This window comes from Myxine glutinosa, chromosome 2 (assembly GCF_964187855.1).
Source record: "Myxine glutinosa chromosome 2, kmMyxGlut1.1, whole genome shotgun sequence".
NCBI lineage: Eukaryota > Metazoa > Chordata > Myxini > Myxiniformes > Myxinidae > Myxine > Myxine glutinosa.
The window spans coordinates 133463627-133481318 of record NC_136262.1 but is presented as its reverse complement, the minus strand read 5'-3'; the positions used below and the strand labels follow the sequence as shown (position 1 = coordinate 133481318).

The window sequence follows — 17692 nt, the reverse complement described above, 5'->3', positions numbered from 1 at the left end:
TATATTTAGCTCAATTTCAGAGAGAGCTCTTATAGTAATTGGGAAGATTTTATATTTAGCTCAATTTCAGAGGGAGCTTTCATAGTAATTGGGAATATTTTATATTTAGCTCCATTTCAGAGAGAGCTTTCATAGTAATTGGGAATATTTTATATTTAGCTCAATTTCAGAGGGAGCTTTCATAGTAATTGGGAATATTTTATATTTAGCTCCATTTCAGAGAGAGCTTTCATAGTAATTGGGAATATTTTATATTTAGCTCAATTTCAGAGGGAGCTTTCATAGTAATTGGGAATATTTTATATTTAGCTCAATTTCAGAGAGAGCTCTTATAGTAATTGGGAAGATTTTATATTTAGCTCAATTTCAGAGGGTGCTTTCATAGTAATTGGGAATATTTTATATTTAGCTCAATTTGAGAGGGAGCTTTCAAAGTAATTGGGAATATTTTATATTTAGCTCAATTTCAGAGGGTGCTTTCATAGTAATTGGGAATATTTTATATTTAGCTCAATTTCAGAGGGAGCTTTCATAGTAATTGGGAATATTTTATATTTAGCTCAATTTCAGAGAGAGCTCTTATAGTAATTGGGAAGATTTTATATTTAGCTCAATTTCAGAGGGAGCTTTCATAGTAATTGGGAATATTTTATATTTAGCTCCATTTCAGAGAGAGCTTTCATAGTAATTGGGAATATTTTATATTTAGCTCAATTTCAGAGGGAGCTTTCATAGTAATTGGGAATATTTTATATTTAGCTCCATTTCAGAGAGAGCTTTCATAGTAATTGGGAATATTTTATATTTAGCTCAATTTCAGAGGGAGCTTTCATAGTAATTGGGAATATTTTATATTTAGCTCAATTTCAGAGAGAGCTCTTATAGTAATTGGGAAGATTTTATATTTAGCTCAATTTCAGAGGGTGCTTTCATAGTAATTGGGAATATTTTATATTTAGCTCCATTTCAGAGGGAGCTCTCATAGTAATTGGGAAGATTTATATTTAGCTCAATTTCAGAGGGTGCTCTCATAGTAATTGGGAATTATTTTATATTTAGCTCAATTTCAGAGGGAGCTTTCATAGTAATTGGGAAGATTTTATATTTAGCTCAATTTCAGAGGGAGCTTTCATAGTAATTGGGAATATTTTATATTTAGCTCAATTTCAGAGAGAGCTTTCATAGTAATTGGGAATATTTTATATTTAGCTCAATTTGAGAGGGAGCTTTCAAAGTAATTGGGAATATTTTATATTTAGCTCAATTTCAGAGAGAGCTCTTATAGTAATTGGGAAGATTTTATATTTAGCTCAATTTCAGAGGGTGCTTTCATAGTAATTGGGAATATTTTATATTTAGCTCAATTTCAGAGGGTGCTTTCATAGTAATTGGGAACATTTTATATTTAGCTCACTTTCAGAATGTGCTCTCATAGTAATTGGGAATATTTTATATTTAGCTCAATTTCAGAGAGAGCTTTCATAGTAATTGGGAATATTTTATATTTAGCTCAATTTCAGAGAGAGCTTTCATTGTAATTGGGAATATTTTATATTTAGCTCAATTTCAGAGAGAGCTTTCAGAGTAATTGGGAATATTTTATATTTAGCTCAATTTCAGAGAGAGCTCTCACAGTAATTGGGAATATTTTATATTTAGCTCAATTTCAGAGGGTGCTCTCACAGTAATTGGGAATATTTTATATTTAGCTCAATTTCAGAGGGTGCTCTCATAGTAATTGGGAAGATTTTATATTTAGCTCAATTTCAGAGGGAGCTCTCATAGTAATTGGGAATATTTAATATTTAGCTCAATTTCAGAGGGAGCTCTCATAGTAATTGGGAAGATTTTATATTTAGCTCAATTTCAGAGAGAGCTTTCATAGTAATTGGGAATATTTTATATTTAGCTCAATTTGAGAGGGAGCTTTCAAAGTAATTGGGAATATTTTATATTTAGCTCAATTTCAGAGGGTGCTTTCATAGTAATTGGGAATATTTTATATTTAGCTCAATTTCAGAGGGAGCTTTCATAGTAATTGGGAATATTTTATATTTAGCTCAATTTCAGAGAGAGCTCTTATAGTAATTGGGAAGATTTTATATTTAGCTCAATTTCAGAGGGTGCTTTCATAGTAATTGGGAATATTTTATATTTAGCTCAATTTCAGAGGGAGCTTTCATAGTAATTGGGAATATTTTATATTTAGCTCAATTTCAGAGAGAGCTCTTATAGTAATTGGGAAGATTTTATATTTAGCTCAATTTCAGAGGGTGCTTTCATAGTAATTGGGAATATTTTATATTTAGCTCCATTTCAGAGGGAGCTCTCATAGTAATTGGGAAGATTTTATATTTAGCTCAATTTCAGAGGGTGCTCTCATAGTAATTGGGAATTATTTTATATTTAGCTCAATTTCAGAGGGAGCTTTCATAGTAATTGGGAAGATTTTATATTTAGCTCAATTTCAGAGGGAGCTTTCATAGTAATTGGGAATATTTTATATTTAGCTCAATTTCAGAGAGAGCTTTCATAGTAATTGGGAATATTTTATATTTAGCTCAATTTGAGAGGGAGCTTTCAAAGTAATTGGGAATATTTTATATTTAGCTCAATTTCAGAGAGAGCTCTTATAGTAATTGGGAAGATTTTATATTTAGCTCAATTTCAGAGGGTGCTTTCATAGTAATTGGGAATATTTTATATTTAGCTCAATTTCAGAGGGAGCTTTCATATTAATTGGGAATATTTTATATTTAGCTCAATTTCAGAGAGAGCTCGTATGGTAATTGGGAAGATTTTATATTTAGCTCAATTTCAGAGGGTGCTTTCATAGTAATTGGGAATATTTTATATTTAGCTCAATTTCAGAGGGAGCTTTCATATTAATTGGGAATATTTTATATTTAGCTCAATTTCAGAGAGAGCTCGTATGGTAATTGGGAAGATTTTATATTTAGCTCAATTTCAGAGGGAGCTTTCATAGTAATTGGGAATATTTTATATTTAGCTCCATTTCAGAGGGAGCTCTCATAGTAATTGGGAAGATTTTATATTTAGCTCAATTTCAGAGGGTGCTCTCATAGTAATTGGGAATTATTTTATATTTAGCTCAATTTCAGAAGGAGCTTTCATAGTAATTGGGAAGATTTTATATTTAGCTCAATTTCAGAGGGTGCTCTCACAGTAATTGGGAATATTTTATATTTAGCTCAATTTCAGAGAGAGCTTTCATAGTAATTGGGAATATTTTATATTTAGCTCAATTTCAGAGGGTGCTCTCATAGTAATTGGGAATATTTTATATTTAGCTCAATTTCAGAGGGTGCTCTCATAGTAATTGGGAATATTTTATATTTAGCTCAATTTCAGAGGGAGCTTTCATAGTAATTGGGAATATTTTATATTTAGCTCAATTTCAGAGAGAGCTTTCATAGTAATTGGGAATATTTTATATAAAGCGTCTTTGGGCTTCCTGAAAAGCGCTATATAAAATAAATGCATTATTATTATTATTATTTAGCTCAATTTCAGAGAGAGCTTTCATAGTAATTGGGATGATTTTATATTTAGCTCAATTTCAGAGGGAGCTTTCATAGTAATTGGGAATATTTTATATTTAGCTCAATTTCAGAGAGAGCTTTCATAGTAATTGGGAATATTTTATATTTAGCTCAATTTCAGAGGGTGCTTTCATAGTAATTGGGAATATTTTATATTTAGCTCAATTTCAGAGAGAGCTTTCATAGTAATTGGGAATATTTTATATTTAGCTCAATTTCAGAGAGAGCTTTCATAGTAATTGGGAATATTTTATATTTAGCTCAATTTCAGAGAGAGCTTTCATAGTAATTGGGAATATTTTATTTTTAGCTCAATTTCAGAGGGTGCTTTCATAGTAATTGGGAAGATTTTATATTTAGCTCAATTTCAGAGGGTGCTTTCATAGTAATTGGGAATATTTTATATTTAGCTCAATTTCAGAGGGAGCTTTCATAGTAATTGGGAATATTTTATATTTAGCTCAATTTCAGAGAGAGCTCTCATAGTAATTGGGAACATTTTATATTTCGCTCAATTTCAGAGGGTGCTTTCATAGTAATTGGGAATATTTTATATTTAGCTCCATTTCAGAGGGAGCTCTCATAGTAATTGGGAAGATTTTATATTTAGCTCAATTTCAGAGGGTGCTCTCATAGTAATTGGGAATTATTTTATATTTAGCTCAATTTCAGAGGGAGCTTTCATAGTAATTGGGAAGATTTTATATTTAGCTCAATTTCAGAGGGAGCTTTCATAGTAATTGGGAATATTTTATATTTAGCTCAATTTCAGAGAGAGCTTTCATAGTAATTGGGAATATTTTATATTTAGCTCAATTTGAGAGGGAGCTTTCAAAGTAATTGGGAATATTTTATATTTAGCTCAATTTCAGAGAGAGCTCTTATAGTAATTGGGAAGATTTTATATTTAGCTCAATTTCAGAGGGTGCTTTCATAGTAATTGGGAATATTTTATATTTAGCTCAATTTCAGAGGGAGCTTTCATATTAATTGGGAATATTTTATATTTAGCTCAATTTCAGAGAGAGCTCGTATGGTAATTGGGAAGATTTTATATTTAGCTCAATTTCAGAGGGTGCTTTCATAGTAATTGGGAATATTTTATATTTAGCTCCATTTCAGAGGGAGCTCTCATAGTAATTGGGAAGATTTTATATTTAGCTCAATTTCAGAGGGTGCTCTCATAGTAATTGGGAATTATTTTATATTTAGCTCAATTTCAGAAGGAGCTTTCATAGTAATTGGGAAGATTTTATATTTAGCTCAATTTCAGAGGGTGCTCTCACAGTAATTGGGAAGATTTTATATTTAGCTCAATTTCAGAGGGTGCTCTCACAGTAATTGGGAAGATTTTATATTTAGCTCAATTTCATAGGGTGCTCTCACAGTAATTGGGAATATTTTATATTTAGCTCAATTTCAGAAGGAGCTTTCATAGTAATTGGGAAGATTTTATATTTAGCTCAATTTCATAGGGTGCTCTCATAGTAATTGGGAATATTTTATATTTAGCTCAATTTCAGAGAGAGCTTTCATAGTAATTGGGAATATTTTATATTTAGCTCAATTTCAGAGGGTGCTCTCATAGTAATTGGGAATATTTTATATTTAGCTCAATTTCAGAGGGAGCTTTCATAGTAATTGGGAATATTTTATATTTAGCTCAATTTCAGAGAGAGCTTTCATAGTAATTGGGAATATTTTATATTTAGCTCAATTTCAGAGAGAGCTTTCATAGTAATTGGGATGATTTTATATTTAGCTCAATTTCAGAGGGAGCTTTCATAGTAATTGGGAATATTTTATATTTAGCTCAATTTCAGAGGGAGCTTTCATAGTAATTGGGAATATTTTATTTTTAGCTCAATTTCAGGGGGAGCTTGGATAGTAATTGGGATGATTTTATATTTAGCTCAATTTCAGAGGGAGCTTTCATAGTAATTGGGAATATTTTATATTTAGCTCAATTTCAGAGAGAGCTTTCATAGTAATTGGGAATATTTTATATTTAGCTCAATTTCAGAGGGAGCTTTCATAGTAATTGGGAATATTTTATTTTTAGCTCAATTTCAGAGGGTGCTTTCATAGTAATTGGGAATATTTTATATTTAGCTCAATTTCAGAGGGTGCTCTCATAGTAATTGGGAATATTTTATATTTAGCTCAATTTCAGAGGGTGCTCTCATAGTAATTGGGAATATTTTATATTTAGCTCAATTTCAGAGGGAGCTTTCATAGTAATTGGGAATATTTTATATTTAGCTCAATTTCAGAGGGAGCTTTCATAGTAATTGGGAATATTTTATTTTTAGCTCAATTTCAGGGGGAGCTTGGATAGTAATTGGGATGATTTTATATTTAGCTCAATTTCAGAGGGAGCTTTCATAGTAATTGGGAATATTTTATATTTAGCTCAATTTCAGAGAGAGCTTTCATAGTAATTGGGAATATTTTATATTTAGCTCAATTTCAGAGGGAGCTTTCATAGTAATTGGGAATATTTTATATTTAGCTCAATTTGAGAGGGAGCTTTCAAAGTAATTGGGAATATTTTATATTTAGCTCAATTTCAGAGGGTGCTTTCATAGTAATTGGGAATATTTTATATTTAGCTCAATTTCAGAGGGTGCTCTCATAGTAATTGGGAATATTTTATATTTAGCTCAATTTCAGAGGGTGCTCTCATAGTAATTGGGAATATTTTATATTTAGCTCAATTTCAGAGGGTGCTTTCATAGTAATTGGGAATATTTTATTTTTAGCTCAATTTCAGAGGGTGCTCTCATAGTAATTGGGAATATTTTATATTTAGCTCAATTTCAGAGGGTGCTCTCATAGTAATTGGGAATATTTTATATTTAGCTCAATTTCAGAGGGTGCTCTCATAGTAATTGGGAATATTTTATATTTAGCTCAATTTCAGAGGGTGCTCTCATAGTAATTGGGAATATTTTATATTTGGCTCAATTTCAGATGGTTCTCTCAAAGTAATTGGGAAGATTTTATAGTTTGCTCAATTTTAGAGGTGGTAGTGTACTGGAGTACAAAGGGCGTGTTATGTCTGTCATATTTGTGAACAGAACAATTCCATTGACCCTTGTATAAATCATCAATTACGAGCATACTCGAAAAAACATCTGGTGCCCTTTGCATCAGAAAATCCTCCAACTTCGTTGAGACAGGTTGTCTATGTCCAAAGCTGTGGTCGCTCTGGTACAAAAAACGACTTCTTTCTCTTCTAATTTTCTCAATCAATATTTTTATGGATGTATGCTCACTACAGAGAAAACGTGGGGAAGAAAAAATAATGAGGGGTTTTTTGTGAGGTTTTTTTTTTGTATACAGGATCGAGGCTCCTGAAAGAGCTAACATTTATCACACAAAAAATCAAACAGACATAAAACATATAATAAGGGTGGCGGTAGATAAGATGGGGAGAGAAGGGGAAGCACACAAACACAACATTTGGGAGCAGGGACATCGGGAGGTCTGTGGGAGGGAGAGGGCTTGGGGGGGGGGGGCAGGATAGGTATAAAACGCAAGGACACCAAGGACTTCCAGGAAAGAAGTTGGCATTTCATAGTGGATCTGGAGTGAAATTAGCGTGGGTAGAAAAGATCAAGGTTTTGGATGGGGGAAGATAAGGGCTGGTGGTGAACAGCTGTTTTAAAGACATGGAGGGAGGAGTGGGGTTGAAGAGAGTGAGGGAGTTTGTTCCAGAGGCAGGAGAAAAGAGGAATGAAGGAGTGAAGGTGAGCAGAGAGCCTTGATTTTGGCAGTTTAACCAGAAGAGGGTTGCTGGCAGATATTGTGCGACCTGTAGGCATATTTGGGGGACAGAGCCCAGAGAGAGCTGGGGGAGCAAGGCCAGAGATGAGTCGGTAGGAGACAGAAAAACCACCAACCTGCCTGCGGTGAGTAAGTGAAAGGCCCTCGGAGTTAGCTTCATCGTGGGAGATTCCAATGATTCTGAAAGCTTTCGTTTCAACGGCGTGAAGCCGAGCTAGGTGAGAGGCAGGAGCACCGGCCCAGAGAGGAGAACAGTATTCCATTGAGATGCGGATGAAAGCCTTGTATGTGGTGAGGAGTTCAGATGTGCCAAGGAAGGACTTCGCACGATGGAGGATGCCCAGTCGGTGACTGGCTTTGGAGGCCAGCTTGGCAATGTGGTTTTCCCAGGAAAGATCATGGCAGATAGTGAGACCCAAAAGCTTGAGTGACAGAACTTCTTGGAGAGGATTGTTCAGAAAGTCGATGGGAGGGTTTTCCAGTCGGTCTTTTTGGAGACACATCGTAAGAGTGTGCGAATTGTCAGGATTTAAAGACATGTTTCACTTGTTTGACCAGTTTGTGATATTGTCCAGGTCTGCAGAGAGTGAAGAGGCTGCTGCCTACCGATATAAGCACAGGGCCCAGAACACTGCCTTGGGGAACTCCAGCCTGAACAAGAAGGGGCAGATGAGAGAAACCCATTCAGGGCCACACGTTGACCACGACTAGAGAGGAAGTCCGCAAGCGATGAGTGGAGATTTCTATGGATACCATCGGAGGAGAGTTTGGTGAGCAGAGCGGGGTGCCAGACCGTATCGAAGGCACGTGATATGTCAAGGGAGACAGCTCTAATTTCCTGTTTGGCATTGAGGACCTCCATCCATTTTTGAGACAGCAGAAGCAGCATGTCCAGAGTCGAGTGACCTGGTCTGAAACCAAATTGATGATCAGAGATCAAGCCACTAGAGAAGAGGAAATATTTTATATCCGAAGCAATGATGGATTCCATGACTTCAATGATAATTGGGAGAAGGTTGATTGGTCTGTAATTACAAGGATCTGTTTTTGCACCTTTTTTTTTTCTTTTTTTTTGTATACAGAGTCGAGGCTCGTGAAAGAGCTAACATTTATCAAACAAACAAATCAGACAAACAAGCAAACAAAGTATACAAAAAGGGGAGCGGTCGACAAGATGGGGAGAGAAGGGGAGGAAGCACACAAACACAACATTTGAGAGCAGGGACATCGGGAGATGTGTGGGAGGGAGAGGGCCTGGGGGGAGGCAGGATAGGTACAAAACGTAAGGCCACCCAGGACTTTCAGGAAAGAAGTCAAAAGTCACCTAAAAAAGTGGATTTGGGGTGAAATTAGCGGGGGTAGAAAAGATCAAGGATTTGGATTGGGGAAGATAAGAGATGGTGGTGAACAGCCGTTTTAAAGACCTGGAGGGAGGAGTGGGATTGAAGAGAGTGAGGGAGTTTGTTCCAGAGGCGGGAGAAAAGAGGAATGAAGGAGTGAAGGTGAGCAGAGAGTCTTGATTTTGGCAGTTTAACCATAAGAGGGTTGCAGGCTGATCTTGTGCGACCTGTAGGAATATTTGGGGGACAGAGCCCAGAGAGAGCTGGGGGTGCAAGGCCGGAGAGGACTCGGTAGAAGACGGAAAGACCACCAACCTGCCTGCGGTGAGTAAGTGAAAGGCTCTCGGAGATAGCGTCATCGCGGGAGATTCCAATGATTCTGAACGCTTTGGTTTCAACAGCATGAAGACGAGCTAGGTGTGAGGCAGGAGCACCAGCCCAGAGGGGAGAGCAGTACTCCATTGAGCTGCGGATGAAAGCCTTGTATGTGGTGAGGAGCTCAGGTGTGCCAAGGAAGGACTTCGCACGACGGAGGATGCCCAGTCGGCGACTCGCTTTGGAGGCCAGCTTGGAAATGTGGTTTTCCCAGGAAAGATCATGGCAGATAGTGAGACCCAAAAGCTTGAGTGACAGAACTTCTTGGAGAGGATTATTCAGAAAGTAGATGGGAGGGTTGTCCAGTCGGTCTTTTCGGAGAGACATCGTAAGAGTGTGAGATTTGTCAGGATTGAAAGACATGTTCCACTTGTTTGCCCAGTCTGTGATTTTGAGGAGGCTGCAGACTGCCGATCTGAGGGATGAGGAATGGAGCGGCAGAGAGTGGAGTCATCAGCAAAGAGACAGAGAGGATTTTCAAGAGAGTCAGAGAGATCGTTGATGAAGACCAGAAAAAGCACAGGGCCCAGAACACTGCCTTGGGGAACTCCAGCCTGAACAGGAAGAGGAGATGAGAGAAAACCATTCAGGGCCACACGTTGACTACGACTATAGAGGAAGTCCGCCAGCCATGCGTGGAGATTTCCATGGATACCAAAGGAGGAGGGTTTGGTGAGCAGAGCGGGGTGCCAGACCGTATCGAAGGCACGTGATATGTCGAGGGAGACAGCTCTAATTTCCTGTTTGGCATTGAGGACCTCCATCCATTGTTGAGACAGCAGAAGCAGCATGTCCAGAGTAGAGTGACCTGGTCTGAAACCAAATTGATGATCAGAGATCAAGCCATTGGAGAAGAGGAAAGATTTCATATCTGAAGCAATGATGGATTCCATGACTTTGCTGATAATTGGGAGAAGGCTGATTGGTCTGTAGTTGCTAGGATCTGTTTTTGCACCTTTTTTGTGCAAAGCCGTGATGTTGGCCGATTTCCAAGCATATGACAGTTGACCTTGAGCAAAAGAGAGGGTGAAGAGAACAGAGAGAGGGAGTGAAAGAGCAGAAGAACAGGATTTTAGGACCCGTGGGCTGATGCCGTCAGGTCCAGTTGCAGAATCAGAGTCGAGGGTTGACAGAAACTTTTCCACCTTGTCAGGAGGAAAGGACACGGAGTCTAGGAGCAGCTGGGTACGACTGGGTACGGTGGGTACAGAGAGGGATGGGTTTGGGACACAAGATTTAGAGGCAAACACAGAGTTGAGGCATTCAGCTTTTTCACGTGCGGAGTCAGCTGTATAGCCGTTTGAGGTAAGGGAGGGGATGGAGAGGGAACAAACACCAGAAACAGATTTGGCCAGACGCCACCACGATTTGGAAGAGGGAGACAGATAAGAGAGTTCGGTCTTGAGAACAGAGAGATATTGTTTCCTGGCTCTCCTGAGGGTGGACACACTTGTTTCGGGCTTTGTGAAAGGAAATGAGATTTCGTTCCGTTGGATTTGCTTTCCAGGAGACGAAGGCAAGTTGTTTCTGGGCAACAGCCTCACCACAGGAATCCGTGTACCATGGATGGGAGGAAGGGTATGACAACTGAAGACGAGATGGGATAAATCTGTGCATGAGAGAGAGCAATTTACTTTGGAAGAATTCCCAGGATGAGTTGATGTCAGAAGTGGTAGAGATGGGAGACCAGTCCAGATGATTGATGGCTGCTTGAAGACCGTGCCAGTTGGCCTGAGTGAAATGCCAGACTCGTCGACGCTGAGGAGGCTCTCTGAGAATGGTCAGAGAGATGTCCACTTTAACAAGCACATGATCAGATGAGCCGATTGGAGTAGAAGAAGAGCAGCAGACATTTTCAGGGAACTTAGTCATAACCAAGTCCAGAAGAGAAGATGCTCCGTTGACTGAGATCCGGGTCGGGAAATTGACAAATTGTGTCAGTCCCAGTGAGTCGCAGAAGTCCTTTGCTGAGGAGCCATGGCTGGTGAGAGAGGGTACCCACACCCAGCCAACTGGCATGGTGACAATTGAAATCACCACATATGAGGAAGAGAGAGTTGGGATGAGTAGATAGAAGTTGGTCCATATTATCAGACAGCGAGATGTAGATGGAGTCATCATTGTTTGGTGGACGGTACAACACACATATGAACAAGAGGTGGGAGCGAAGGGGAAGCCATAGCCATAGGTATTCCTGGGGGTGAGGTGGAGAGAGTGCAGTGCAGGGTGAATGAGGAAGAGAGTTTTTGATAAAGATAGCAACCCCACCTCCAGGACGAGGCTTTTTGTGTAAAGCAGTGATATTGGCTGATTTCCAAGCTGATGGCAGATGACCTTGAGCAAAAGAGAGGGTGAAGAGAACAGAGAGAGGGAGTGAAAGAGCGGCAGAGCAGGATTGTCGGACCCATAGGCTGATGCCGTCTGGTCCAGTTGCAGAATCAGTGTCGAGGATTGACAGAAACTTCTCCACCTTTTCAGGAGAAAGGGACACAGAGTCCAGGAGCAGCTGGGTATGACTGGGTACTGTGGGTACAGAGAGGGATGGGTTTTGGACACAAGATTTAGAGGCAAACACAGTGTTGAGGCATTCAGCTTTTTCACGTGCAGAGTCAGCTGTGCAGCTGTTTGAGGTAAGGGAGGGGATAGACGAGGAACAAACACCAGAAACAGATTTCACCAGACGCCACCATGATTTGGAAGAGGGAGACACGTTTGAGAGTTCAGTCTTGAGAGTGGAGAGATATTGTTTCCTGGCTCTCCTGAGGGTGGACACACACTTGTTTCGGGCTTTGTGAAAGGAAATGAGATTTCCTTCCGTTGGATTTGCTTTCCAGGAGGCGAAGGCAAGTTGTTTCCTGGCAACTGCCTCACCACAAGATTCCATGTACCATGGACGGGAGGAAGGGTATGACAACTGAAGGCGAGATGCGATAAATCTGTGCATGAGAGAGAGCAATTTACTTTGGAAGAATTCCCAGGATGAGTTGATGTCAGAGGAGGTCAAAATGGGAGACCAGTCCAGATGATTGATAGCCAGTTGGCCTGAGTGAAATGCTAGACTCGTCGAAGCTGAGGAGGCTCTCTGAGAATGGCCATAGAGATGCCCACTTTAACAAGCACATGATCAGGTGAGGCAATTGGAGCAGAAGAAGAGCATCAGACATTTGCAGGGAAGTTCGTCAAAACCAAGTTGAGAAGAGAAGATGCTCCATTGACTGAGATTCGGGGTGGGAAATTGACAGATTGTGTCAGTCCCAATGAGTCACAGAAGTCCTTTGCTGAGGAGCCATGGCTGATGAGAGAGGTACCCACACCCAGCCAACTGGCATGGTAACAATTGAAATCACCACATATGAGGAAGAGAGAGTTGGGATGAGTCGATAGAAGATGGTCCATATTATCAGACAGCGAGATGTAGATGGAGTCATCACTGTTTGGTGGACGGTACAGTACACAAATGAACAAAAGGTGGGAGCGAAAGAGAAGCCGTAGCCAGAGGTACTCCTGGGGGCGACGTGGAGAGAGGGCAGTGCAGGGAGAGTGAGGAAGATAGTTTTTGATAAAGATAGCAAGCCCACGTCCAGGACGAGGCTCAGGTCTATCATACCGGAGGAGGGAGTAACCATGGAGAGATATTAAGGAATCAGAGACATCATGAAGGAGGAAAGTTTGTATTTAGCAGATCAAGTCTGGTTTGTCAGAAGCAACCTGTGTGGAGAGATCAGTCAAGTTTGAGCGAAGGCCCTGGATGTTTGAGGTCCATATCGTTAATGAAGAGGAAGGGGGAGCATCAGATACAGAACGGCGGGGGGGGGGGGGGGAGGGGAGGGGCAGGGTTAGATGTGGAAGAGGAGGAAGAGGTAGGGAGAACTGTTGAAAGTGTGTCAGAGATTTCAGATTAGCTCGGAGAAAGGGAAGGATGGGCTGGACAAAAGGTTTGATGGTGATTGGGTGAGGCACAGTGAGGTGTTGTTTGAAGGGGAGGGGGGGGGCAGAGTGAGAAGAAGGTTGGGGGAGATGGAGGTGAGAGTTGGAAGGGAGAAAAAGCGGGGAGCACGCTTTGAGGAGGAGGGGTGAGAGGAGGGAATTGGAGAAAAAAGGAGGGTGGGGAGATTTGAAGGGGAGGGGGAGGGGGGAGTTTGGAAGTGGAGGGGGGAGTTTAGCAGGGATGGGGCAGGGGGGGAGTTTAGGACGGGAGTGGTGAGGGGGTAGTTTAGGAAGGAAGGGGCTTGGGGAGAGATTTGAAAGGGATGAGTGATGGGGGAGATTTCGAGGGGAGGGGTGAGGGGGGAGTTTGGGAGGGGAGGGCGAGGGGGCAGTTTATGAGGGGAGGGGTTAGGGGGGAGTTTAGGAGGGGAGGGACAAGGGGGGAGATTTGAAAGGGATGGGTGATGGGGAAGATTAGGAGGGGAGGGGTGAGTTTGGATTTTAGAAAGTGTTGGACGATTCATGGGAAACGAACATTTATTGCAAAATGAGTTTATTGTGAACTTCGAGTCAGAGATACGTTTTAAAACTTTGGATGAGGGGTGAATGCAGGTGTTTAGGGAATGTAGGAAGGAGGAACTGTAAGAGATGGATTTATTTTTTTGAAATGCATAGATTTGGTGAGCAAGTCGAAAGGAACCTTTTAAAGAAGAAGAAGAAGAAAAAAGTGTTATAATACACGACAGAATACAGCACTTCAGGGGCAAGTTTATACATTTTTAAATTTAAACAGTGAAAACTATCTGGGGAAATGGGGGTGAAACACGTGGTCGAAGAACGAACGAACGAACGAATAAGAACAAAAAAGGAAATGTTTTGGGTTTTTTTGTTTGTTTTTTTTAGTTAAGATTTTAAACAAGGAAGAATGGGGTGAAAAGACTGGGAAAAACTGAGAGAACGAAAGTAAATGGATCACAATCAACCGCTGAGAGAAAAACAAAGCCTCAAGGTTGGAAACAAAGTACTAGGCGCAAAGAATGTGGCACGAAAAACCGACGATTTTTTATGCAGGTATGAAAGATTAACCGGGTGAAATTAACACCGATTAATCTTCCCAGGGACACACTGTAGGTACACACACTAAGATAAATACAGTTTCGAAAAATACAAATGTGAACAATTACTTAACTTCGATAGCGTGGAGAGCGTGGACAGCTTCGAAAAAACGTAACCTACCCGGCCAAGCTCAGGGGGTTAGAGTTGTGCTAACCGGGTTAGGGTTTGGGCTAACCAGGTTAGGGTTCAAGCTGAATGGGTTAGAGTTGTGCTAACCGGATTAGGGTCCTGGGTAACTGGGTTAGGGTTCAAGCTAACCGGGTTAGAGTTGTGCTGACAGGCTAAGGGTTCGGGCTAACCGGGTTAGGGTTCGGGCTAACCGGGTTAGGGTTCGGGCTAACCGGGTTAGGGTTCGGGCTAACCGGGTTAGGATTCGGGCTAACCGGGTTAGGGTTCGGGCTAACCGGGTTAGGGTTCGGGCTAACCGGGTTATGGTTCGGGCTAACCGGGTTAGGGTTCGGGCTAACTGGGTGAGGGTTTGGTTAACTGCATTAGGGTTCAGGCTAACCATGCTAGGGTTCGGCTAACTGTGTTGGGGTTATAGCTAACCGGGTGAAAGTTGTGCTAACCAGGTTAGGGTTTGGGCTAACCGGGTTAGGGTTCAAGCTGACCGGGTTAGAGTTGTGCTAACAGGGTTAGGGTTCGGGCTAACTGGGTTAAGGTTCAAGCTAACTGGGTTAGAGTTGTGCTAACAGGCTAAGGGTTCGGGCTAACCGGGTTAGGGTTCGGGCTGACCGGGTTAGGGTTCGGGCTGACCGGGTTAGGGTTCGGGCTAACTGGGTGAGGGTTTGGTTAACTGCATTAGGGTTCAGGCTAACCGTGCTAGTGTTCGGCTAACTGTGTTGGGGTTATAGCTAACCGGGTGAAAGTTGTTCTAACCAGGTTAGGATTTGGGCTAACCCGGTTAGAGTTTGGGCTAACTGGATTCGGGTTTAAGCTAAGTGGGTTAGAGTTGTGATAACCAGGTTCGGGCTAACTGGCTTCGGGTTCAAGATAACTGGGTTAGAGTTATGCTAACCAGGTTTGGGTTCGGGCTAACCGGGTAGGATTCGGGTTAACCATGTTTGGGTTTGGCTAACCAGGTTAGGGATCAAGCTAACCGGGTTAGGGTTGGCGTAACCGGGGTGGGGCTTGGTTAAATGGGTTTGGGTTCGGGCTAACCCGACCTCTAAAAGCCCTTCTTCAAAGCAAGAGGCACCGGTATTCAACTCTTTCAACCCTAAACGTAATACCTTGTTTAATATATTGCTTTAAAGGACTCACCCAAATGTTGCTTCACCGAGTTGTTTCTCATGGCGGTTGACATACCACTGTGAATATTTGGTTGAAAAAAAGTGTGAACCTTGTTTTTATATATTTTCTATTTTTTGCACAGCGACTTCAATCATTAAAAATAAAATTTCAGTTGAAGGTAAATCCAGAAACCTTGCAATGAGGTTTGTGGCTCCGTTTGGAGTGCGGGGAGGGAAGAACTCCAAAGAGAACCATGGGTCCCCAGAGGCAAGACGATGTTCCATTGCTTCTCTCAGGCGGGGTCTTCGGCGAAGATGTTTGGCATGTTCACGGCATTGAGGATGACCCACGTTTGAATTGTCTGCATCATTGCATGAGATTTTTTCCTTTATATGGTCACCTTGTTGCCAATGACTGTCTTGAGATTTCAGCATCTGCAGGTTAGGCTTTACCATAGCTGTGGAAGACATGACAAAGATGACAAAAGCAGCAGTAAACAAAACTTAAATCCTTCCTTGGGCCTCAAAGTAACTCAAAGTTAGTTTTTTGGCAGCATTGAGCAGTCCTTAAACATGCCGGCCACCCTGGCATGGCCACCATATTCTTCAGAATCCTCTTGTCCAGTACGAGCTCAACAAATTTCCTCCTTACACTTTCTATACGTTGTACAATTGCTTGCTAAGATCAGAAACATTAAAAGGGCAATGGCGTTTTGATGTTTTAATGCCAGGTCAATGCGAACACGTATAAAAGTTGTAAAAGTTCATAATTAAAAGAGCTGGACATACTAGTCGGTAAAACCAACCATTGCGTATGTGGCTGCGCAGTCTGTGAAAATGAGAAGATCCTTGTTCAGTTTGAAATTGTTACATCATGGAAACCCTGCAGAATCCTGCACAGCAGTTCGTTCAAGATCCAGAGGATAGGAAACCTGATTTGGTGGATGGCATCAGATGTGGAGAGCCATCATGCCTACATCGGAGAAACTCAGAAAACTCTCAAGGCCCACATCATACAAAATGGTCGTCCAGCATACGAAGAGGATTTGAACTCTGCTGTATATACGCACTTGAACCTGCATGGTCACAGATTTCATAACAGTGAAGTGGTCATCATTGAGAAAACAAGTGGGTTGTTCGGAGGGGAAGCGCATGAATTCCATCGTGACGGAATCACCATGTGCACTCTAATTTTGAACATATAAGGTAATTATCTTGAATGCTAAGAAGAGCAGAGAGAATTCAATTATATGTATTGAACCAGACCTGTCACATGGCTACAGACGAGTACGACTCTCAGTGAGGCTTACCCCGGTTAACAAAATTTGTTACCCAGAATAGTCTTGTGACGGAATCACACTATGTGGACATGGTAAACAGACATGAGATTTGATATAAAAACTCTGCTCTGTTAGTGAACACAAGGTCCAGAAAAAAAAATTCGGACGTCAACAATAGTACTGCTTTCCTATCGCAGTCTTATTGGTAATGCAATGCAGAAACTGCAAACTACAGGTGGCAGACCAGGTAATGTGACGGAATCACACGTGGGTGACGATTTTCATGGAATTCATCAGCGGGGAGAGGTAAAGGAATCCATTTGGGAAAGAATCGAATCGCCATCTCAACAAAAAGGGGATGTTTGTAATGTGATCTTTCTCAGACGTGGAACAGGGCTATAACATCTCTCCCACGTCGTCTGCAACCGTCACGTGATGCCCGGATTGGACTACAGACCAACTCACCCGACCACTGCCGGAGGTGACGTGCCATTTCTCAAGCTTCTTCTTCACTTCAACATCTGCCGTGACCAAGGTGAGTGGATAATCGCCGAAACGTTGACTTTACCGACTAGCAAGTCCAGCTTTTTCAATTATAAACTTTTACTGATTTAATTCGACTGGATGAATAATAACAACCTGCATCGATTTATGTATAAAAGTTGTTTATGACCTTTCAAGTTACTCAAGCAAACAAATTATTCTGGCTAATTTGTGCTCCCTGAAAGATACGAATTTTGAAGACAAAGCTCAAGATATCATTGGCTTTTTGCATCAACATTTGCTATTTCATGAGCCTGTGCTTCACTATAAGCAATGCATACATTGGATATGTTGTTGGATATAGTTGGATATAGCTGGATGCAACATTGTTGGATGTGTTGTTGGATATAGCTGGATGCAACATTGTTGGATGTGTTGTTGGATATAGTTGGTATAACATTGTTGGATGTGTTGTTGGATATAGTTGCATGCAACATTGTTGGATGTGTTGTTGGATATAGTTGGATATAGCTGGATGCAACATTGTTGGATGTGTTGTTGGATATAGTTGGATATAGCTGGATGCA

General features: G+C 41.0%; 1 protein-coding gene across 3 annotated transcripts in view; it reads right to left on the bottom strand.

Annotated features, from left to right (window-relative positions):
* Positions 1–17692, bottom strand: part of MTHFR (methylenetetrahydrofolate reductase) — a 339179-nt gene that overhangs the window by 230769 nt on the left and 90718 nt on the right. For all 3 annotated transcript variants that reach the window (XR_013622377.1, XM_078771682.1, XM_078771683.1), the window contains exon 3: positions 15536–15800. Coding sequence is in view for 2 of the 3 variants with exons in the window: in XM_078771682.1 (XP_078627808.1) it covers positions 15536–15798 (263 nt within the window). In the remaining variant the exon portion in view is untranslated. The remainder of the gene's footprint in view (positions 1–15535; positions 15801–17692) is intronic.